Below are 24903 nucleotides of genomic sequence, written 5' to 3' on the forward strand. Positions count from 1 at the left end.
TCCAATAGAATGGGACATTTTCAGCGAGTAACAAAGTCCGTGATAGCCCAGTGGATATGACTTTTGCCTCCAACTTTTCAGTTGTGTGCATTTTAAGAAATTAAATATCACTTGGCTCAAACGGTGAACGAAAAACATCGTGAGGAAACCTCCATACCATACCAGAGAATTTTCTTAATTTTCTGCGTGTGTGAAGTCTGTCAATCCACATTGGACCAGCGTGAAGTATTCCCGTTTAAAAACTCGTATTTTAGTATTTAAGTAATTTTGAAATTGCCGCTTGAATTTTATTAACTCTATGTCCATTCTTTTTCAATAAATGTGATTATCTCTACCATCCCACCCCACTTCATAAGGGAAGACAGTAGGTAGCCTATCACTGATCAATTAGAGGCAATGTTTCTTTCAGATAAGTTTCCTTATCCTACGATAAATAACTTAAATTAAATCACACTACAGTAGTCTTCAGATTTATTTTATTAGGAACATTATTAATTAGTTACCTAATGCTATTCCCAAAAACCCCTCCTAATCGCAATTAATATGCATGCATTTTTTCTGCTATATCTACAGCTATTCGTTACTAGGCTGCTGTTGTACTATAGAGAAAAATTAAAAAAAAACTGAATTGAAGTGAAACCGCGTAAATTAAGGAAATGCATCTGTTTTTTTGCATGAGTTTCTTTAATTTTTTCCGAAATTTAAATTTAAACTGCAGCAAATATAATAGACAAAATAGAAATATAGAAGGCTGTCATCGTGTCATGTCAAACTCAAATCAAAATGACAGCAAGTTTATCTCCTCAAGTCAAGTCATTAGTCAACTGTCAATTGCCAAATCGTGAAAGTGACGCATCGGCGGGCGATGATATCCAAATTGCTGATATTTGTGATTTTTACTATCTAATAAGCCTAAAACCAAGCCCTATCTAATGATAGCATAACATTTCATAAAATAAGTGTTATATATTCGAATGACTGAAGTAAGATTTGTGTTACTTTTCTCTATGTGCAAGAAATTCTTCTGAGCGTAAAAAACTACGTTTTCTCGAGAATTTTAATCAGAAACCGGCTAAGGTAAGGTATTTTTAATTTCACTTACATTCTATACTTCCTTTTATTCGAATAAATGCAGTAACAGTTTCTAAAACCAAGTAGATTTCTGATTACTTTACAGTAGGATTATGTTCACGATTAATTCATTGAAGATTTTCTGAAGATTTTCTGAAGATTCACTTCTAGTTAGGTCTTCAATTTGTCGAATTTTTCTAATAATTAAAGAAATACCTAGTACTGCCTGACTTGCTCTAAAATCCTGTATACAAATAGGTGATTAGATTTTTCCTACTGATTTCATAAACTTGTATTTGTATTTTTAATTTTATCTCGGTATTTTTTACCTACTTATTTATTTTCCTGCAGTAGGCTTATGACCTAATGATACATGAAAATATACAGTCAAATTGAGAAACCTTCTTTTTTGAAATCAGTTAAGAATTATAACAAAAAAATTTTTTATACTTTCTACAATAATATTGAGTAAGTATAAATAAATAAATTTTACTTGACCTAGACATTTGAAAACAGGATGAAGACACTCCCAACACGATTGTTTATAGTCTTGGAACTGATCACAGAATGGCTGTACAAGAAAAAAAATAAACTAAAATAAAAATAAAACACTATACTGGAATGCTAAATCACGTGTCAGTATGTCTTAGCTGGGTGGTCACTAGCCACGGCCGAAGCCACATCATCAAAGTGCTCTCATTCTAACATTGCTATTTCAACCAACATGATTTAAAATAATGTTATTTTGTTGAAATAACTTTAATTACTAAACTTGCACTTTATACTTTTATATCAAGTGCTAGTGACTTTATTATAATTTTCATTGAAATGTTGTAAGGGCAATTATGTGTTCTGTGACATATACTGTGAAGACAAAATGAGATATTCTCGACCAATAGCATCAAACTGGAAATTTGTTTTATTATATTATTATATTCTACAGGTGGACATTTTAATTTTCTATCACACAGAGTTCTGTTTCAATGTTCCAGATGTGGAAAGCATCAACAGATGTGGCTGCCCCAGCACCAGCCGAGGCAGATGACTGGGAGACAGACCCAGACTTTGTGAACGATGTGACGGAGCAAGAGCAACGTTGGGGCCCTGGCGGCAGACATGTGGAGGCTATTGAGTGAGATATACTTTGCTTATGTTCGGTAGAGGAAACAGTCTCTAGTATCCTTCCTTAAATTTTTTTTTTTTATTCTTTACAAGTTATCCCTTGACCACAATCTCACCTGATAGTAAGTGATGATGGAATCTAAGATGGTAGCGGGCCACCGCACATACCACTGCGCACGGAGGCCGACGAAATGGACGTATACCTTCTTCTCTTTTGTTCCTGGTCATTTGTACATCCATGATGCATAGTCCATTGGTCCTGGTCACCGCAGGAGTCACTCCAGGCAGGCTCACTCCCAAAGCCTTTCCAGGCTGTGAACACTTCTTGGAGGGTAGGAGTAGCTGGGCAATGTAGGCTGCATGGTGTTTTGATACTCCACTGCACTGTAGGTGTTGGTTAGAGGCAATAATCAAGGCATCCTTCCTTACATAGTCAGAAAAATATTTTTTTTTGTTTTTGATTCCAGCACACCCAGCATTGTCCTGGACTGTTTGAATATTAGCTTACATTAAGTAATTAATCAGAAATCATTTATTTATTTTTGAAATATTGACAAGATGGGGTGATTAATATATTTTGATGTTGAGGTTGCATTTTTTTTTAAGCTTGTGTGAAAGAGGACATGTGTGTAAAAGGAGTGGATGATGAGTTGACGAGTAATAGAGACAAATGGAAATGATTGACTTATTTTTCTGACCCCACTTAAGTGGGATAAGTGTAAGGAGATGATGATGATATTAGATATTGAGAGTTCAAACTGTGTAAAGGCACATGAAAAATTCATAAATTTGCTCACAGATTAATTTTTATTTGTATAAAATTAGCAACTTTACCCATATAGAATTTTTAACAGAGTCCAGCACGTCGAACAAAAAAATGTAACAATATAATTTTTTGAAATTGTTTTGCATACCTAGGTCATTATGATGAACTCAGTTACTGAGTAGTGAGTGCATATCACTGAATTCAATTTATATGCATCCTGTATGAGTTGGAAGAGCAATAACCGTGTTTATTTATAATTTACAAATTAAGGAAAAGTGTATCAGAGCAATGACTCACACAATGTGTGCACCACATTGTGTAGTAACTAATGAGTTTATTGTTTTTGATATTTTTTCTCCTTTTGTAACTTGATAACACAAGTAAACACGATTTTTGAGTCTGAGTTCTGTGGTGCTGATTTAGATTAATAATGTCTAACTTAACAATAAAAAAATACTTTTATTTGATAAAGTTTGCTTTTGTAGCAACCAGAACGCAATTTCTAATTTTAAGAAAATCTTATTTTTTTAATTCAGTAGAATACAAAGGCAAGAAAAAGAACTTTAATTTATATGTTAATCACCTTTATTTACAAAGAACAATAAAGATAAATCTCCAAATACATAAAAAGAATCAGTAAGAAACTTTAGAAATGAATATTTTTTGTTTTTCTTCTGTGTGAGTAGGAACCTTCTCGTATTAGACTCCAAATGTAGTCACCCATCATATTCTCATTATATTGTCCTTGATAACGTTGTTCAAAGTTTATCATATCTTGGTGAAAGCGTTCTCCTTGCTCTTCTGAGTATGCCCCTAAGTTATCTTTAAACTGGTCTAAGTGAGCATGTAGCATATGTACTTTAAGGGACATTCTGCATCCCATGAGTTTGAAATTCTCAAGCATATTAGAAATGAGCTCTTTATAATTTGCAGCTTTTTTATTGCCAAGAAAGCCATGGATCACTGCTTTAAGGCTGAGCCACGCTTGTTTTTCGTGAGCGTTCAGTAGCTCTGGGAATTTTTCACTGGCCATTATTTTCTTAATTTGTGGACCGACGAAAATACCAGCTTTAACTTTAGCCTCTGAAAGTTTAGGGAAAAAACTCTTTAAGTATTCAAAAGCTGGAGAATCTTGACGAAGAGCCTTCACAAATTGCTTCATGAGGCCTAATTTAATATGCAATGGAGGCATCAAAATATGATCGGCCTTCACAATCGGTTCATTCTTGACATTATGTTTTCCTATCTGGAACTCGATCCGTTCTGGCCATAACTGCTGCTTGTAGTGAAGTGTGTCAGCTCTACTGTCCCATAAGCAAAGATAGCATGGATATTTAGTGTATCCGCCTTGCATACCCACCAGAAAACCTACCATCTTGAAATCCCCTATAACTGGCCAAGCATACTCTTCATACTTTAAAGTTTGAAGCACCATTTTAACGCTTTCGTAATTTTCTTTGAGCATTGCAGAATGAGCCAAAGGTAGTGATGGAAATTTATTTCCATTGTGAAGGAGGACTGCTTTTAAACTTTTTGTAGAGCTGTCGATGAAAAGACGCCACTCAGAAGAAACACAAGGGATTCCGATCGCATCAAATAAACCTTTCACGTCATTGCAATAACACAGTCCGTCTTTCTTTGTAAAAAATCCAGAAAATATTTCATGACGCTTTCTTTGATCACTTATATTAACATCCTGCTTGAGCAAATTCCACTGTTTTAGCCGTGAAGCTAATATTTCTGCTTTAATTTTAGGTAGGTTTAAGTCTCTTACTAAATCATTAAACTCTTCTGAATTAATAAGATGTGGTTCAACAGACACTGATTTGATTAAGAATTCGCTGCCTTCGCTACTACTACAATCTTGTGATAGCGGGAGCTCTTCCTTCAAATTGGAACGAGAAGGCACAGGAAAATGTTCACTGTGGGGTACCGGAGCGGTTGTTGATGGCAATTCTGGGTACTGAATCTTTTTGGCATTTTTGCCAGCCCGACGCTTACGTGGATTGACAAGACAAAAGTAGCAATCACTGATGTGATTAGTGGGCTCCCTCCATATTCTTGGTACTGCAAACTTCATACTTTTTTTTTCTCCTCGATACCAAGCTGAAAAAAAATAACATACATATAAACGTATATACATATACACACAGGTTATAACATATCGTACTTTTCTTGCGATTAGTATCCTTGAAAGTTATGATGTACTCTCTTACCTTCTAATGTGTTTTTGCAGTAACTACATGAGAATTTAGGTGCCCATATTTTATCTTGACTTCGAATGGGAAGATTAAAATAAGCTTCATAAGCTTCACAGAGTTTTACATTTGACGACAAACTGAATTTCATAGCTCTTACTTTAATGAATTCGCCGCAAATATAACAAAAAGAGTTAACGTCATTTTTACACTTTTTGGAAGCCATTTTAGATTTCGCGCCACACAAATAACGTCGTTTCTTGGTAATGCTCACGCGCATACTACCGAGACTACCTGCCGGTCCCCGCTTCACACCTGTAACCCCCCACCAACTCCGTCTCTAGCGTGTTAAAACCCTTGCACCTCAAACTGTCTGCCAAAATATTAAAATATTTATTTTTCATCGTAAATTGTACAAAAGCAAACTTTATTTGCAATGAACGAAGTTTCTGGTTACTTTTAGTTGTAAAAAATCAGAAAATATTAATTTAATAACAAACCCAAAAAAATTTTTTTTTTTTGTTGACTTGTGTAATCTGTGTCTACATCTTTCATTGCCCTGTTCTGAGCCTCTAATAGGCTTAATCCACCCTTGGGCCGAACGGTTATTTCCTTAGGAGGGACTCTGTAATTTTTTAGGGTTCCGTAGTCCACAAGGAACCTTACAGTTTTGTCATGTCTGTCTGTCCGTCTGCAAAGACTATCACTACTAGAAAGCTGTAAATTAGCATGAATATGTAAATTAAAAATGTGAACAAAGTCGTAAAATAAAATCATAAAAATGTTTTTTTTTTTGGGTACCTCTGTTACATGTAAAGTGGGGATGAACTTTTTGCTGGTTTAGCTGGATCGGTCTTTAAAAGTTGTGAGGGGTCTTCTAACAACGTATTTCGATTTAGGTATCCGTTTGTAAAATATTAAGCTTTAAAGAGCTAGTTTTTGTTAGTGTCCCCACCCTCTACTGGCTAACGGTTATTTATGGATACGTGAAAAACAGTTGACAAAAGTAGGATATATAATGAAATTACAAGGAAAACTATAACAGCTAATTAGCAATTGCTATTTAAAGAGTAATAGATGACCAACTTAAAAAACGTAATTGGAAATCAAAAATGGAATACTGATTCCATTGTTAATTAAAAAGATAAAGTTGTCAGTACAATAACTCAGAGTCTGTTAGAACTAGAAAGTTGAAATTTGGTAAGTGTATGTATATTAATTACGTCTATAAAAATATAAAAAAAAATGTTTTTAGGTTTCCGTCCCTACATGCAAAGTGAGGATGAATTTTTTTATCGTCTATCCTATAGTGTAGGGTATCGTTATCAGTATTTTTGGCCATTACATAAGGGATTAAAGTGCTAACTTAATCTACGGAACCCTACACTGCGCGTGGCTCGTCACGCACTAAAATCATTAAATTAGTTGACTCGATAAATAATGCATTAAAACATGAAAAATAAATAATATTACGTTTGAAACTTTTATGGCTTTTCCTTAACCCTACATCCTGTAGTCACAAGTTCAGGACTCTGCTCAGAGTTTTTCTCTCTTCCACGCGATGGACCCGGCACCCGAATTCTAAGATATTCGTCTCTCTAAAGTATTTGTCATTTCTAGTCTTATTATGTTATTTTTGTCATCAGTATGGCGAAGTTAAGGGAAGAGGTGTTCGAAGCCGACAAACAAGTTAAGAAACAACAATATGAGGCTGGACCTAAATCATCCTTCGGGTAAGCATGATGAGATTTATGGTAATCCCCAAAAGTCAGTAGTTTAATTCGAGAAAACTGGCTACTTGATAGAAAAATGTATATATCTAAGGCTTGTTTATACCTCTTAGAATCATATTATTTTCAAAAAGATTTTATTTATTCATATTTTATTGCACCAAAAAAAAACAAATTACAAAGAAAATATTAGAAATCAGTGAAGAAGCACTTGCAAAGGTGGTCTTAATATATACAAAAATAATATAAAATATGTATATATAAATCTGTTATATAGCCAAATTGTCTGTGTGTGACATGTAGCTCTTTCTTTCATCCCATCACAACAATAGGAGCTGTCTCTTTCCTTTCTTTGGTAATGGTTATGAATAATTGCCTTAAAAACTACAATAATTGTATGTGTTTTCAGATATGGTGGAAAATTTGGAGTGCAAGCAGACAGAATGGACAAATCAGCAGTCGGACACGACTATGTCGGGAAGACTGAGAAACATGTCTCCCAGAAGGACTATGCACAAGGTAATATCAAACTATTCTAACCAGTCAGGTCTTCCTCGGACGTTGGGGTCCCAAAGTACTGGAATGGCGACCCCGCACTAGTTAGCGCAGTGTTGGCTGACCCCCCACCAGGTGGACTGACGACATCAAGCGAGTCGCAGGGATTGGCTGGATGCAGGTGGCTCAGTATCGTGATGTTTGGAAGTCCCTACAAAAGGCCTATGTCCTGCAGTGGACGTCCATCGGCTGATATTATGATGAGGTCATTCTCGTATAATATGGTGACATTTTTTTAATGAACAATTGTTCATTATCATAAGACCATTTAAAAAAAAAATGTCAACTATACTACAGCCTTTCTTGATGAGTACTGTTTACCAACAAAGAAATTAGAAATGAAGGTAGAAAACGCATATAATTTCATAACTTATTTATTTTAAATTATGTATGGTTTGTTTATAAAATGTTATATAAAATATATTAACCATATCTAATTATTCTAAGCTTATTAATCAAATTTATTTTCATTAATTTAAGAACAAGTTATTATAATTATTATTAGTTGTAAAATTACTAGTGATTTATAACCTCATTTGTAATTTGTTTGTTGGTAAACAGTACTCATCAAGAAAGGCTGTAGTATAGCTATTGAGTGTTATTTATTTATTATGTTGAGTATTTGTTATACAGGTTTCGGAGGCAAGTTTGGGGTACAGACGGACCGCATGGACGCCAGCGCAGTGGGCCACGACTATGTTGGCGCGGTGGAGAAGCACGCCTCGCAGACTGATGCTGCTAAGGGCTTCGGTGGCAAGTTCGGTGTGCAGACCGACAGGGTCGATAAGGTATCGTGGATTGATTGGTTGGTGTCAGTTGATTGATTGGTTGGTGTCTGTTGATTGGTTGGATGGTGTCAGTTGATTGTTTGGTTGTTGACAGTTGATTGATTTTTTGGTGTCAGTTTATTGAGTGATTTTTATCAGTTGTTTGTTTTATATTATATGTAATTGATTGAATGGTTGGTGTCAGTTGATTGTTTATTGTCAGTTTATTGAGTGATTTTTATCAGTTGGTTGGTTGATATCTGTAATTAATTTATTGATTGGGTGGTGTCAGTTGATTGTTTAGTTGGTTGGTGTAAGTTTATTGAGTTATCGTTATTAGTTGATTGGTTGGTTTGTGTAATTGATTGATTGGATGGTGTCAATTGATTGATTGGTCGGTCGGTTTCACTTTATTAAGTGATCGTTATTAGTTGATCTGTAATTAATTGATTGATTGGTTGGTGTCAGTTTATTGAATGATTTTTATCTGTTGATTAGTTGATATCTGTAATTGGTTGATTGGTTGCTGACAGTTGATCGATTGGTTGGTATCTGTAATTGATTGATCGGTTGGTGTCAGTTGATTGGTTGGTATCTGTAATTGATTGATTGGTTGGTGTCAGTTGGTTGGTTGGTATCTGTAATTGATTGATTGGTTGCTGTCGCTATATTGATTGGTCTGTCGTCGTGCAGAGCGCGGTGGGCTGGGAGCACAAGGAGCAGGCGGCGAAGCACCCGTCGCAGCGGGACCACTCGCTGGGCTTCGGCGGCAAGTTCGGCGTGCAGGCGGACCGGCAGGACAAGTGCGCCGCCGGCTGGGACCACCACGAGGCTGCCAACACGCACGAGTCGCAGAAAGGTTAATAATTAAATTGTGTGAACTGATAATAGGGATGATGACTAGGTTTGAATATATTGATTTTTATGATACATTCGGGTAAATAAGGTCAATGTTAACTGATTTATACATAAAAAGCAAAGATTGTCTGGATATTTGCTAAATAAATAAGATTATAAAATTTCAAAATCTATTAAATTTTTTTTATCGTAATTAGATGAAAATTCATACAGTTTTAGCTTCCTTACATTAAATGTGACATTTTTTTTCAATAAATGAACTATAAACATTAACGTACAAATAACAAAGATATTAGTAATTTTGTTTGAACGCCCATACAAACGTAACGATCAGCGAGCCAACGACGTCACTAAATCGTGCCATTTTGTATGGAGCGTTTTTCAGGGATCCGCGGAGCAGAGCGCCGCAAATCTGACCCTTTAAATCCCTGTAGCTCCGAAATTAATGATCGCAGATACCCTGTTACTTTTACAAAATTGCTTTGTTATTAGTATACTTTTAATTTATATACAGTTTAAAAAACTGTCATCATCCCTATTGTTTATTATGTAACACGGCTAAAACTCATGTGATACACATCCGAGTATGCCCGACTAGTTTCGAACCCTTGGTCCTACGGGGCCCTTGGTCATGAGCTGGTTCTTGGAACGCTCTATCCACTCACGATAGTTTAAATTCCAAAAAAGAGTGTGTGCAATTTATTCGGGGCATCGACTATATATTACTTCTGATAACGGAGAACCCGCGGGACAGGTTCTAAGATTTACAAGTCAAGGATGGCACAAAGTAACACTATCAATCATTATTAGAACAACCATTTAACTTGCTAATACAGTTCTACCCTCTATATTGATCAAGTACAGCGCTGATACTATCATATGTAAACCAGGGTTATCTATCATAGGGCAGGTAGTCAAGCACGAGCGAGATTACGGGCTGGCAACCGTCATTGGCTGTGTTAAAGGGCCCTTTTATTACATGTAAACGCTCCCCGTCTCCGCTACGAGCAAGTAAATAACAATGCAGTGGTCTTACTTCTATTAACTCACCCACTGATGTTCGGAAACACTATCACTATTTAACATTGCACCATTACTATTTAACAAATGGAAGTTCAGTAGAGTATCCATTTCAAGAACTTGATAACACTGAACTGTTCAACAAGCAGGCTACAGACTGGCAGAGCGCCTCCACTCCATAAAGCGCACCGCCTACGCGCCATTTCAACGCAATACGCAATTGGACGAGAGTCACGTGATAAATCTTTTACAGTCTTATTTATTTAAACAATAAATAATTAAATCCCAATTACATGAAAACCTGATTCTAATATTATCACAATAATTAACGTAGATTTCGCTAATCGTTCAAATAACTCACTCGGCGACATATTTATATATATTTCAGATTACAAGGAGGGTTTCGGCGGTAAGTTCGGAGTGCAAACGGACAGACAGGACGCGTCGGCGGTGGGCTGGGACCACCAGGAGAAGACTCCTGCGCACGCCAGCCAAGTCGATCACAAGAAGGTAGTTTGTTTGTATATTTAAATGTTTTTTAGGGTTCTGTACCTTAAAAATAAAACCTCGAACCTTTATAGGTACACTTTGTTCTCGGGAACCCTTTTACTCGGGAACGCGTGGAGGATTCAAGTTGAAATTCATATTAAATACTCAAGTCTACTGTCCCTTGGAGCTGTGAAAAAATCAAACTTCTTAGCCAATGTAATCGAAAATCAAAGCCAAAGGATACTGCAAAATATTGTATGTAACAAATAAAAGTCTGATCCTGAATACGGACTGACATAGTGGCGTTTTCGTACAAGCACTTCAACGCTTGGATATACCTGTAATCAATTCGGCATCTCTGCAATGACCTTAGCACAGCCCAGGTTTCCACCGAATCGAAGGCTTTCTCATAGTCCACAAACGCTAAGCAAAGTGGCTGGTTATACTCGTGAGTCTTCTGTATAACCTGCCGCAGCGTATGGATGTGGTCTATGGTGCTAAAGCCTTTTCGGAAACCGGCTTGTTCGGGACTGACCAGGTGGACCACCAGGTGGACTGACGACATCAAGCGAGTCGCAGGGATTCGCTGGATGCAGGCGGCTCAGTATCGTGATGTTTGGAAGTCCCTACAAAAGGCCTATGTCCAGTGACGGATTAAAGGTCCAGAGCGCCCCAGGCTTTATCGGCGCCCCTGTACATGGCTATCATAATAGTCATCATCATAAAACTAGTTGTTTTTGTAATTACGATGACGTTGTATAATCAAACCCTAGACTTTAGTAGACCAGGACCCACGCTAATGCGCAATTGAAATATGACGTTAGAAGTGTCAATTAATCAAGAGGGACGACAGAACGAATATCGAAATTCATGATTCCTCTCTGCTCTGGGAAATAGGCCTTTAAGTGTGTTGACAGATTATGGTGTGTTATGAATATATCACTAGTGATTTAGATTATAGATCAGCATTTAGTTATTAATCGTCGATATGTTCTTTTCATTATTTATTTAGAAATTCTGAACTCGCGCGCCCCTTGTAACTACACGCCCTAGGCACGTGCCTAGTTTGCCTTACGGATAATCCGCCTCTGCCTATATCCTGTGGACGTTCATCGGCTGATATGATGATGATGAACAAATAATAATCGCCAGGGTTTCGGCGGCAAGTTTGGCGTGCAAACTGACCGGGTGGATAAATGCGCCCACCGCTTCGACGAAGTTGAGAAGGTGGGCACGAACTACAGCAAGCAGCGGCCCGACATCGGTGGCGCCAAGCCCTCCTCCATACGCGCCAAGTTCGAGAACATGGCCAAGGAGAAGGAACAGGTGACAACATTTACTTAAAAATTATTATGATCCCGCCAACCCATATTAGAGCAGCGGGATGGGTCGAAGGAAGCTCGCCCTCCCTATTTTTTTTTTTTATATTCTTTACATGTTAGCCCTCAACGACAATCTCATCTGATGGTAAGTGATGATGCATATATGCAGATGATGATGATAATGATACTCAAAATGATGATTATAATTAGTTATTACTCAAATTTGCAAAACCTAATAAATCCATGCGATGTCATTTATATCTGACAAAAACCCTACAAGAGGGTAGATGGTTTTTTTATCAGATCTGATAGGTTTCTTGTCAAAACCACACTCCTCATTTTTTTTTATTCTTTACAAGTTAGCCCTTGACTACAATCTCACCACAATAAGTGATGATGCAATCTAAGATAGAAGCGGGCTAACTTGTTAGGAGTAGGATAAAATCCAAACTCCTTTCGGTTTCTACACGACATCGTACCGGAACGCTAAATCGCTTGGCGGTACGTCTTTGTCGGTAGGGTGGTAACTAGCCACGGCCGAAGCCTCCCACCAGCCAACTATATTATTACTAGCGGACGCCCGCGACTTCGTCCGCGTAAATTTCGATGTCAACTTTACTACTGACCCTACCCTAGCCTACCCCTACCCTACCACTACCCCAACCCCACCCTACCCAATCCCTACATCTACCCTACCCCTACCCCCACCCTACCCTACCCCTACCCCCACCCTACCCCTACCTTATCTACACCCTATCCCTTTCCTACCCCTATCCCACCCGTACCCCTATCTCACGCCTACCCTACCCCTACCCTACCACTTCCCTATCCTACCCGTACCCCTTCCCTACCACTACCCTAAACCCGGCCCTAAACCTACCCTACCCTGTAACTTCTCTATCTTACTCCTACCCTTAGCAAGTCCAGTCCAGTCCTTCGAGAGTGATGGTATGACCAAGAGAAGTAGAAACTTCTATGCTAATAATATAAAGAGGTTCGTGTGGTTGTAGGAGGTAATCTCCGATTTGGAAAATTGTTTTACATAGAGAAAGCTATGTTATTTGCGAGTGTCATAGGCTATGTTTGATCCCCATATTCACACGGGAACGGGAACTACGTAAATGAAAGCGTCGGGCGTCATATAGCGGAATTTCTGCGTCTTTTAGAAATTTTGTATTATCTCCGAAACTATTTAAGTAATTAACATACTGTAAAGGGCAAATCTTACCTCCATAATATCCTTGTGATTATTAAATAATTTATTTTAATAAGGATTAAAGTTTAGTTGTATAAATAATGACGTAAACCTAAGTATATAAAATTAATAGTTTTTAAAACACAAAAGGTACTATATCTGCTAATATATAGAAGATAAATATATGGTGTCGCGGACTTTTTTGTAGAACTTTTAAAGATACATAAAGTCTCCATACATTAATTTCAATTTTACACAATAGTTAAGGCAGCGCATGCGAATAAGTCTGTTTAAGAGGATTTACAGTCCGACCTGTATGACAAAAACTGTGATAACTCGGTTAATATATATGATATCAATATAAAATAGATAATGATAATGTTAATATATAATATATAATAATGATAATGATAATAAAGATAATGTAGCATTCTACTGGTGAAAGAATTTTTAAAATCGGACCAGTAGTTCCGAAGATTACCCCATTTAAAAAATGTGACAAACTTACAAACTTTACCTCTTTATAATATTAGTATAGATGATTAACCCGCCGATATTGGAACAGCGTGATGCGTCTCAGCTTCATATCTCCTCGATAATGATTCGTAATGATGGTAATAAGAAGGAACAGGTAACATTAATTATGGTGAATATTGATATACTTTTCTTAGTCCTCATCATCATTCATTATGAACTATGCGGCTCAAGTCTCCTCTCACAATATCGATAGTGATTAATAGTAATAATAATAGTAATAGTATTTGATATAATAGTGATTGATACTGATGACAAAAATGCAATCAGTAAAATTTTGTCTGTCTATCTGTTTGTTATAGAAACAAAAACTTCTCGACGGATTTCAACGAAATTTGGTACATATTTTTCATCAATAGGAGCAGAACAGTGAAGGGTAATGTTGGTAAAATGGGACAAGTTACTCCATTTTTACAGCGATACTACTGTAAGGGTTGGATTAAAGAGGCCTAAGGTCGGGCGTTCGCTAGTAAATAATAAATAATAATACATTATGCACATTCGCAAATGTTCAGTATCAGTGAAAAGTTGTCTCAAATGTTCAGTATAAGTAGATCTGTCGGTTGTGGAAAAAACTAATTTGGTGTTGTTTTGTACTTAGCTAAGTTCCCTAATATAGGTTTTTTTAATAGAATGGTGTTTTCAACATTAATATATTATGTTTAACAGGAAGCGCAGCAGTCGGTTCAAAGGATAAGGCAAGAAAGACAACAAACCGATAAAAGCCTATCAGATAAGGTAAGATCTGTTATTAAGAAAAAAAAACCATTGTGCTTTAGACTATAATAATGAAGTACGAGTAAAACTTCTTTAGCTCCTCCCTCTAAACGTCTGTTCTCCCGATTACACTTTTCGTAACGTTTCGTGTGTTGAGAAGTTTTATTAAAAAAATCAGTTACTTTAAATTACCTAATAATTGATTTTGTGTGACTAATGCTTTCATATCTTTAAAACGAATATAAAAGTAACATCCGAAGCGTTCTCTTAATTTATTAAAATTTAAAAGTAAAGTCGTAAAATATGTGACGTCACTCAAAGAGATTAGGGGAAGGTCATAAAATCATGAAATTTGTGACTTCATTTGGATATACAGAAAATTATGCGTAGGAACTAACACTGAATTGACATTTAATGTCAGGTCAAGTTGTAATATCTAACTTATCCATAACTAAAAATGTTTTCAAACCTAAGGGAAGGTCAAAAAATCATGAAATTTGTGACTTTATTTAGATACCCCCAAGTATATACGGATAATTATGCGCACTAACTAACGAATTAAGACTGCATTGTCATTTAATGTCAGGTCAAATTGTAATATTTAACTTACCCATGACTAAAAAACTCTGTCAAAACTTAACTGTAAATCTAATGAATCAATCATTTTCATACAGGAAAAGCAACGCGTGGAAAAAGAGAAAACAGAGGAAGTTGACGAACCAAATCAACCACCACCTCAACCTGTGCAACCCAAAACAGAAGAAACAAACAAAGCTGCTCTCAACACAAACATCAACATCACCAAAACGACAGAAGAAACAGCGGACATCGTTCCTACGACCGAAGTGCCAAAGAGTCCTGTTCAAGAAGCGAAGCAGATCATCTTACCCGATGTCACTTTGGTGGGAGACGCTAAAGAAGAAGAGAAAGCAGAGAGCAAAGAAGAAAAGGAAGAAGTAAGTTATAGTAGTAGATTTATTGTTGTTTTTTGAGTCTTTATAACAATCCATTATTATTAATCTACTTTTAGCAGACGCAGGATTACAAAAATAAGAAAAAGCAATGTAGAATAAAGATGCTTGAGGTGACAATAATTCACAACATTTGTCAGGACGACTTAATTAACAAATGAAACTGTAACCAAAATAAGACCCTAGAATGGCAGAGAATGACCTTGACTGAAGTCACGCACTTGTGAACGTTGTGTGTAGGGTTAAAGGGCCCTTTGACTGTTGTTTGTGTGATTGTGTAAAAGAGAGTCGTTCAACCTTCGGGCCCCATCAAGCGATGTCTCTGCGCTCGCTTAAAACTCCAGTGTCGTAACTGAGTCACAAATGAATCTTCAATTAGTGTTATCTGGTGCAGATGACCCGCCAGCCCACGATCGTGGTGTCGCCGGTGGGCTGGGAGAGCGAGCTGGGCGCGGACGGCGACGCGGACGACGAGGACGGGTACACGGCGCGCGCGCTCTACGACTACCAGGCCGCCGCGCCGGACGAGATCTCCTTCGACCCGGACGACCTCATCACCAACATCGTCATGGTGAGTGGTAGTGCCGTGTGTCGACGACCGCTATCACATGTTAATTATAATTTAGAAATCAAAATCCATGACTTATGATAGGCGTCCACATATCCGCATCGAACGCGTCGCAACAAACGGATTTTTAATTTTACAGCAAATTCGTACGATGCGAATCGGTGGACGCACTTGTATTAATTTCTCTACAAATAATTCTACGATCTGTTTGATGCGTCCGATACTTACGATGCGGATATGTGGACGCTTATCATTAATGTCCTATCCGAGGCTAAAATAGTAACCCTTCAATTTTGTTCACCGTAGTTAGATGAAAATGCACCTTATGTTCTTTACATTAAGACTCATTTCCCCAACAGATCGACGAGGGTTGGTGGCAGGGGCTATGTAAAGGCGCGTACGGACTATTCCCCGCTAACTACGTGCAACTGCAGGACAAATAAGTATTTTTTTTTATTATTATTCTACATTCCTTAACTATACAAGTATACATAGCGATCATTGTCAAATGTTACAATATTTTGGTAAAATAATATGAATATTTGTTACATAACCTTCGATCATCAATTTAGTTCTTTATCTAAATATTTTAGGGAAACTCAGAACGTCATATCCTTCTCAGACAACTTTTTCATCAACATCACAAAATCTCGGAAATAGCTTGACATAAAAAGATGAAATTTGGCAGGGAGGTAGTTTGTAGTTAGTAGACGTTCGCTAAGAACCGGTTTTGCGACAGGGCCAGATTAAGGAGTTCTAAGGGCGGACAAAGTCGCGGATGTAAGGTAAAGTTCTTTCTACTAAATAACATAGATAATAATAATTAGATGAACGCAAAATTTCTGAATGCCTCCGTGGTGCAGTGGAATGCGTGGTGGATTTACAAGACGGAGGTCCTGGGTTCGATCCCCGGCTGGACCGATTGACGATTTCTTTTTTGACGACGATTGCCTTCGGCCGTGGCTAACTACCACCGTACCGGCAAAGACGTGCCGCCAAGCGATTTAGCGTTCCGGTACGATGTCGTGTAGAAACCGAAAGGGGTGTGGATTTTCATCCAACTCCTAACAAGTTACCTTCTTAGATACTTCATATTAAATTGCATCATCACTTACCATCAGGTGAGATTCTGGTCATGGGCTAACTTGTGAAGTATAAAAGAAAACAAATAATCACAACTAATTCGTATGTTTGTTTTGAATTTTGAATCATACCCTGCTGCTAAACTATGCACAAAAATTAAGGGAGCAGAAAAAAAATCCAAATTTTTGGGGGATTTTCAACAGGCTGTAACTTATACAAAAATGGTCGTACAGCAAAAAAATAAAAAGCAAATTGTAGCTCTGAGTGTTTAGTTTTTGGATCTGAGTTTGAAAATTTTTTTTTGAAAATATTTTTCGAGTAATCATAAGAAAACCACCGAAAAAAAAATTTTCGAAATTTTTTTGGGTTTTTTTTTTAATCTACGGACGTGGAAAAAAAATTTTCGGCTCAACCTCCATATGGACCGGATAGCTTGTTTATTCAGATTTAATTTCGTTTTTTTTTTAATCTCGATACGAGCATTTCTCGCTGAGATATCGATGTTTGAATGGAAAAAGATCATTTTGTCTTTGATTACGAAAATTAAGAATTTCGCTCTGAAAATGTCATAATTTTTATCTAAAATGAAATTTTTTTTTTTTTAATTTTTCTCTCAATTCTCTATTAGTGACTTGAAAAATTAAAGAAAAAAAAAAATTATGACATTTTCAGAGCGAAATTCTTCATTTTCTTGCTCCTTTAATTTTTTGAAAAATTCGATCAAGTGGGAAAAAAAACGGTTGGCTGGATTGAATTGAAACTTTGTAGGGTTTTTGTGGGTATATTGAACAGTAAAAGGCACACTTAACGTCAGTGGTTTCCGCAATATTTTTGATTGGGCGCTTGATTTTCCAAAAAACGACAAAAAGCCCTTTTTTGGATGCTTTTTCAAATTCATGTAATGATTGAAAAAAATTTTTTTTTTCAAAATTCAATTGCCAATCCTCGTAGAAAATTTATTCAAGTTTTTAAAACCAATCTCAAAATTTTTGTGCAATCATTGGTTGCTGAGATATTGGTAATCAAAGACAAAATGATCTTTTTCCATTCAAACATCGATATCTCAGCGAGAAATGCTCGTATCGAGATTTAAAAAAAACGAAATTAAATCTGAATAAACAAGCTATCCGGTCCATATGGAGGTTGAGCCGAATATTTTTTTTCCACGTCCGTAGATTAAAAAAAAAACCAAAAAAATTTCGAAAATTTTTTTTTCGGTGGTTTTCTTATGATTACTCGAAAAATATTTAAAAAAAAAAAATTCAAACTTAGATCCAAAAACTAAACACTCAGAGCTACAATTTGCTTTTTATTTTTTGCTGTACGACCATTTTTGTATAAGTTACAGCCTGTTGAAAATCACCCAAAAATTTGGATTTTTTTTCTGCTCCCTTAATTTTTGTGCATAGTATATATTAAATTTTTGATCGAAGGATAAACGGTAATGTTTTATATATATAACCGAATTATTGTTATAAACATGGATAAAAACTGTTACATAAAATGTAAATAAACATAGAACTATTTATTAAGAATATTATAAAGATGAGCAAATTGTTACATACTTTGATAGCCTGGTTCAGATGACAGGATCCCATCATCAATTCTTTTCCACCCGATTCCGAAGAAAGTATTGTAAAAACAATACTTTCTTACCTACGGGCAAATAAGTCCTCTTTCTGACACAGTCGGGTAAAAATGCCCCAACCATTGACCTCTTATTATAAAAGGACGCACAATCATGTAGAAAATTTCACTTAAAAACTGTCCAATTTTGCTTTGGCAGTTTTAGAATTATTGGTAAAGAAAATTATCCCTAAAGGCCTTAAAATATACTCCAATATTTAATAAAATCCCAAATTCAGAGCAAATTCAACCTTAAGTTTAAGGTTGAATTTGCAAATGCGACTACTTGAATTGAGTGCCAAGAAGTTGTTTGACACTCATTGAGTGGGGACGTTTTTTGGTCGCTGATTGTGCATCCACTTTTTAATAGCAGATCGATGGCCTCAACTCAGCATTTTGGCACATACTTCTTATTAAAAAAAAAGTATGTAGTATTTTACATGTAATTAAGTGTAATTTTTTTAGTTTAGACAGATCACGCTTGACAAGAATTTTATTAAAAAGAACTATATTATTCCAAGATATGGTTTTCGATTTCCTCATATTGACCTCTAAAATTAAAACACTGTAGGTTCTTAAAATTATTGTTATCATAGTATAGAAAATTATAAATATGGAACCATAGATATTTTTTTCAATATACATGTAATATGTGTTTATTAGAAAGGTCATATGACATTTTTGAATGGGCAAAGATAATTTTTGATATGCTGTTTTTGTTAATCTATACTTCTATGCTAATATTATAAAGAGTTTGTTCGTTTGTTTGTTTGTTTGTTTGATTGATTGAACGCGCTAATCTCCGGAACTACTGGACCGATTTGAAAAATTATTTCAGTGTTAGATAGCCCATTTATCAAGAAAGGCTATCCTACGGGAACGGGAACCACGCGGGTGAAACCGCGCGGCATCAGCTAGTAGAGTAAATAAATCATAATTTGAATGGAATTGTTAGACAGTAAACAGTAATAAATATTTATTTAACGTAGTAATTTATTTTACATTAAAACTGTACCCTATCCAGATTCCACACTTCACAGTAAAGTATATGAAAAAGAAACGACTACCTACTGAAAGATGTATATCCAAAGATTTTCTACTATTAGATATGTTACGTGCCTACAAAATCACCTCAAAAAGTAATTCGAAATTAACTCGACTACTACTCAACTGAGCGCACATATGCACAATTTTGTATTTACTTATATATAGTTTTTATACTATTTGAACATAGAACTCTCGACATGTAGACAATATTTAGGTATTATTTGTTTAAATAACTTTCGTTTACAACGCCACTAAATGAAAGTAAGACAATTAGCCACTTTTTACCGCTTCAGTTTCAATGCGCTAGTGACATATCTATAGTAAAAAATCTTTGTCTATATATTATTCTTTGTGCCTCTCTATACTGGGAGCTTCTAATAATTAATTAACAAGTAATTAAGTCTTACGCATTTCCCTTCGGCATATTTTTCTAAAAAGTCTTGATTTTTTACGAAACTAGCTTTAAGTTGTGTTTAAGTAAGATGTTATATGATCAATGATCATGTACCATATTTTTTTTGGTATATTTGACCTTAAATATTATAATCATATGTAACAATAATTACACTTCAAAGGATTTGGTAGATAAGGTGCTATCTTCATCTATCCTTAAAACAATCAAATAGTAGCGAAATTATGTAGTGTAACCAACGATATTTATACTATTAGATATGTTACGTGCCTACAAAATCGCCGCAAAAAGTGTTCCGAACTCAGCTACTGAGCGCACACATACACAATTTTGTGTGTTACCTACATTATATATTTCAACACACACAACTCGACATTGTAAACAATATTTACTTATTAATTTTTTAAATACCTTTCGTTGTTTACAATGCGACTAAATTAAATTAAGACAATTAGGCACATCTGTTCGCCTCAGTTTTGACGCGCTAGTGCCATATCTAATAATATAAAATATCGTTGAGTGTAACGGTTTTTTTGTAACTCTATAATGTGAGTTTCGATTTCGTCTCTGTCTAGATTCGTCGCTCTCTGTATCTGTAGGTACAGAGAGCGACGAATTCGAGACTTACACTGACTGAGTTTTATAAGCATTTTGAGAATATACCGGATTTAGCTATTTTTTTAATGTTTATTTATCTTAGTGTTTGTTAATATTATTTGAACTTAAATCATGGTTCTTTTATCAGTGAGCAAATCACTTATGATTGTTTAAAAAAAACTTATCAATTATAGAACGATAGGTATTTTATTTGTATTATTTTGTCGTTTTGTTATACCTGAAATTAAAATACAGGACAATACAGAATACAGAATATAAAAAAAGAAAACGTGGAAATAAATTCAGAATATGTAAAAGCAGACCAATTTCTATTATTAATGAAAAAAATCTGGATCTGCATTGAAAATACCATACAGCTGCGGCTTTAAAATCATACATTGATTTTTTATAATCTTAGAGCGATATCAGACTAGTGTATATTATACGCGCGTATGAGCTCGTTTTTGGAAGCGCATGTAGGCGCGTTTAGGCGTGCTTTTTGGCACACGCTCAACTCGTACGAGGGCTTCTAAGCTCTTATATGATAAGCTGATACTGACACGATACCGGTTCGAGGGAACACGCTGAAAATATATGCCCATTTACGCGGGTCCGGTTTTTTTAAATCAAAAATTCATTTATTTCAAATAAGCTCAGTATACAAGCACTTTTGATCTATTTGTAAAGATTCTACCACCGGTTCGGAAGGCAGATTCTGCTGAGAAGAAACCGGCAAGAAACTCAACAGTTGCTCTTTTAAAAAAATCATACAATAACATTATAATTACATTTGATGACAACATTACAATTTCTTATAGTTTTACTTCCTGTGTGAAGGAATTTAGCGAGCGTGTAAGCGCGAATGCTAAAACGACCGTATGCGCGCACAAAAATACGCTAGTCTGAAATCAGTCTTATGACGACATATATGACATGTAACCTCATTTTATGGAATTAATGATTATTAATAATGTATTGATAATGATAATAATAATTTTTATTCAATAATTGTAATGCCTAAATGTAAGTATTTTACGGACAATTTATTTTATTAAAACATTTAAATGCTGTTTTAAAAAAAAACATTTTATAAAATTAATATAAAATATTATTATGAATTAATAAAATGTTGAAAACATTTTGATGTTTTGTTTATATGTTTTTTTTTTATATTTACTATTATTTTTTGTATGTCCATTATTCTCGATGCGTGCCAATAAATAAATTTAATCGGTAAAAAGGACGATAGTGCAGTGGGCGGGGATCGAACCCATAACCTCTTGGTATTCACTTTGGTATCTTTACTTTTGAGCTATTGAGGATTTTAAAATACTAATATCCTTCCGTTTACAGATTGTTTCTGCCATGTGAATGTACACTAACGGTCATATATAAAAGCATGGATTAAGATATAAGCCCCGATTTTTTTCAAGGTAAAGTGAACTTAAAACAATAGTGATAAGGTTCACTTTTGAGTGTATAACGGATCCTTCTATTCTTAAATAGGAACTAAACAGATTTAGGTCGCTTCATACCTACTGATCGGCATGTCTGTCTATGACTATAGTTTTTTTTATTACATTCTCTCTTTTTTTCGTTTTTTTTCTTAACAAACTGGTGGGATCGAACCCTGATCCTCTGCATTGAGTCCTCAACCGTAGAGCTACTGAGACAAATAAAACAACTGATATATTAAAACTAGAAATGTAATCGACAAAAGATTACAACCGACAACTCTACCCTTATTACCAGCAATCCAATCCTTATACGCCGATACTCTGGTGTAAAGGGATGTTTTGTCGAAATTCTTTCCATTAACGACCCCTACTAGCAAATCTCGGTTAGACCTCTCATTGGGGTCTGAAGTTCCCTTGCAAACTAAAGGTCCCCCCGAGTCTCCCTTAGCAACATCGCTGATTGAAGAATCCGAACAAATGAATGAATTCATATTCATCTCCCACATTAAAGAACATTTCCATAAAGATAAAGTGTTAATCCGAGTAATTAATACAACCGGGGATACAGAGTTTCCATTGTAACCCGTTCTACCATAACCTGCGGTTAAGCATGTACCCGGATAATTCGTGTTAACGGATGCAGTCATAATATAATCGACGTTGTGGGTGAAGTTTAAGGGTGCATCCAGAATTGTTATAGCGATATCGTTGGTAGGAAAGTGGTATAATGGGTGGATTATGATGTTGTCTATGGATCGCCATTGGGTGTACTCGTTTGTCTCAGTCTCTCCGGGATGGGTGATTTGTGTGCGAAGGTCGCCGGCTACGACGCGTAGCTTGGAAGGGTGTTTGTAATAAAAGTAGTTGTTGGCATCAAAACAGTGCGCTGCTGTCAGGATCTAGAATAGAATAGAATGATATAGGTTTTTAGATCTTTATTAGCTGTAACTGCCTCGATCCAGTGGTTAGCTTAAGGTGGGTACAGATTGGTGCAATGCAACATGTAATGCAACATGCAATGCAAGAATTTGACGTCCACATTGCTGCAATGTATCACGAATGCTCGTAGTTTGGACGCCTCGCGCGCACGAACTGCGCCTGGGTCGCGCACGCTCCGAGCGTTACTACTCGTGCGCGGTACGATCCGAGATTTGTCGGTTTTTGGTACGAACACGGTCGTTCGTTTCAACGATCATGGCGGTGAAAGAGGGTGCGTGGAGTGATGGGAAGTCACTTTTATTGATAGAGAACAAGAGAGACAAGAGAAGTTTTATGGAACCCTCAAAATCAAAACTTTTTTAAACAAAATTTAAAGAAAAATGCGTGGGACGAAATCGGAAATTTATTCAAAATAACAGCAGAAAAGTGCAATAATGTTAATTAATAGTGTTTGTTACGAAATGCGGAAACAGATGTTCTCGTATGATTCGTAGTCAATGCGCGTACCGCGTTCGCCACACGTCCAAGGCAGCAGGTAACATGCAATGTAAGGCAGAATATTACATTACATGTTGCATTGCACCAATCTGTACCCACCTTTATGTGGTTTCGGATCACGAAACCAGTACGTAGTTTCTGGGTTCGGGTCATGGAAAATCCACTAAGCTAATGGTAAAAATCAGGTAGTAAGTATTAGGTATAAGTTCCCACACGTCTACACGTAACACGTGCAAGAAGTAAGGAGACTACAATGAAGAATAACCAGCAAAAATAAGCAGCAAAAGTTACGGTTTGGCTGCGGCCATATTTGCAGTCACGACCTGGTTGTGAAGCGGCCATTATGACAGTTTTTGAAATTGTATACAGGTTGTTAATATTACGACATACTTCACAGGTAGGTGGTAGGCGATAGCTGACATCAAGACCGATATATGTTACTGGAAACTTTACGGTTTTTAAGTTAACATCCTAACACTGAAAGATTTTTTAAATCGGACCAGTAGTTCCTGAGATTAGCGCGTTCAAGCGAACAAACAAACAAACTCTTCATCTATAGGTAATACCTATGAGTATAGCTATAGAATCGAATCCGATCCGGGGCATGCACCTCCAACTTTTTCAATTGTGTGCATTTTAAGAAATTAAATATCACGTGTCTCAAACGGAAAGGAAAAACATCGTGAGGAAATCTGCATAATAGCGAATTTTCTTAATTCTCTGCGTGTGTGAAGTCTGCCAATCCGCATTGGGCCAGCGTGGCGACCTAAATCCTCTCATTCTGAGAGGAGACTTGAGGTCAGCAGTGAGCCGAATACGGGTTGATAATGATGATGATGATGATAAATAGGTATAGAAATTATGTCTATGTATTAGGTATAGCTTACTCCACCTTATACTTTGATATAATGCTTCCACCGCAAAGATTCTTCCAGACAATCCTTCCATTCCCTATCCTACCCACAGGTTCCTTTATGGAGACCAGATACGGCACGTCTCCCGTCACCGCAGGCTTGCCGTTAACTATGGTTGGCTTCACATAGTATGGAGAATGCTTCAGTGTGGTGATCACACGAAGATCTGTCTCGCATGCCGTTTGTTTCAGTATTGAAATGATTACAAGCAATTTGAGAAACATCCAGGACTTTATTTGTGGGTCATGTAAACGGTCATTTGGAATTTTGACTTACATACATCGTAGATAACATAGGTAGATAATGTATCTCTAATCTGTGGTATTGTAAGCATGAAAGTTTCCTCCGAAGTCATAAAGTTGTCTATACACTATGACCATGAGCGTGGAACGTAGAGAGAAAAAGTAATAGACGCTTTCATAGAAACTTATGTATGGACCTTGTAAA

The 24903-nt window shown here is 36.3% G+C and overlaps 2 protein-coding genes across 2 annotated transcripts; one reads left to right on the top strand and one right to left on the bottom strand.

Annotated features, from left to right (window-relative positions):
- The first annotated feature begins 821 nt into the window (after positions 1–821).
- Positions 822–21786, top strand: LOC112043380 (src substrate cortactin). The gene is made up of 12 exons (XM_024078771.2): positions 822–1077; positions 2064–2203; positions 6804–6890; positions 7297–7406; positions 8076–8230; positions 8903–9068; positions 10476–10597; positions 11729–11902; positions 14297–14365; positions 15019–15300; positions 15710–15886; positions 16243–21786. Exons 2-12 carry the CDS (start codon positions 2064–2066, stop codon positions 16324–16326), a joined length of 1566 nt encoding a protein of 521 aa, XP_023934539.2. The 5' UTR covers positions 822–1077; the 3' UTR covers positions 16327–21786.
- Positions 21546–24680, bottom strand: LOC112043365 (chymotrypsin-like protease CTRL-1). Its single transcript, XM_052888274.1, has 3 exons — positions 24435–24680; positions 22398–23004; positions 21546–21550 (listed from the first exon to the last, which is right to left on the bottom strand). The coding sequence occupies exons 1-3, from the start codon at positions 24678–24680 to the stop codon at positions 21546–21548; spliced, it is 858 nt and encodes a 285-aa protein (XP_052744234.1).
- Between the last annotated feature and the right edge of the window lie 223 nt (positions 24681–24903).

Source organism: Bicyclus anynana, chromosome 22 (genome assembly GCF_947172395.1).
Source record: "Bicyclus anynana chromosome 22, ilBicAnyn1.1, whole genome shotgun sequence".
NCBI classification, from domain to species: Eukaryota; Metazoa; Arthropoda; class Insecta; order Lepidoptera; family Nymphalidae; genus Bicyclus; species Bicyclus anynana.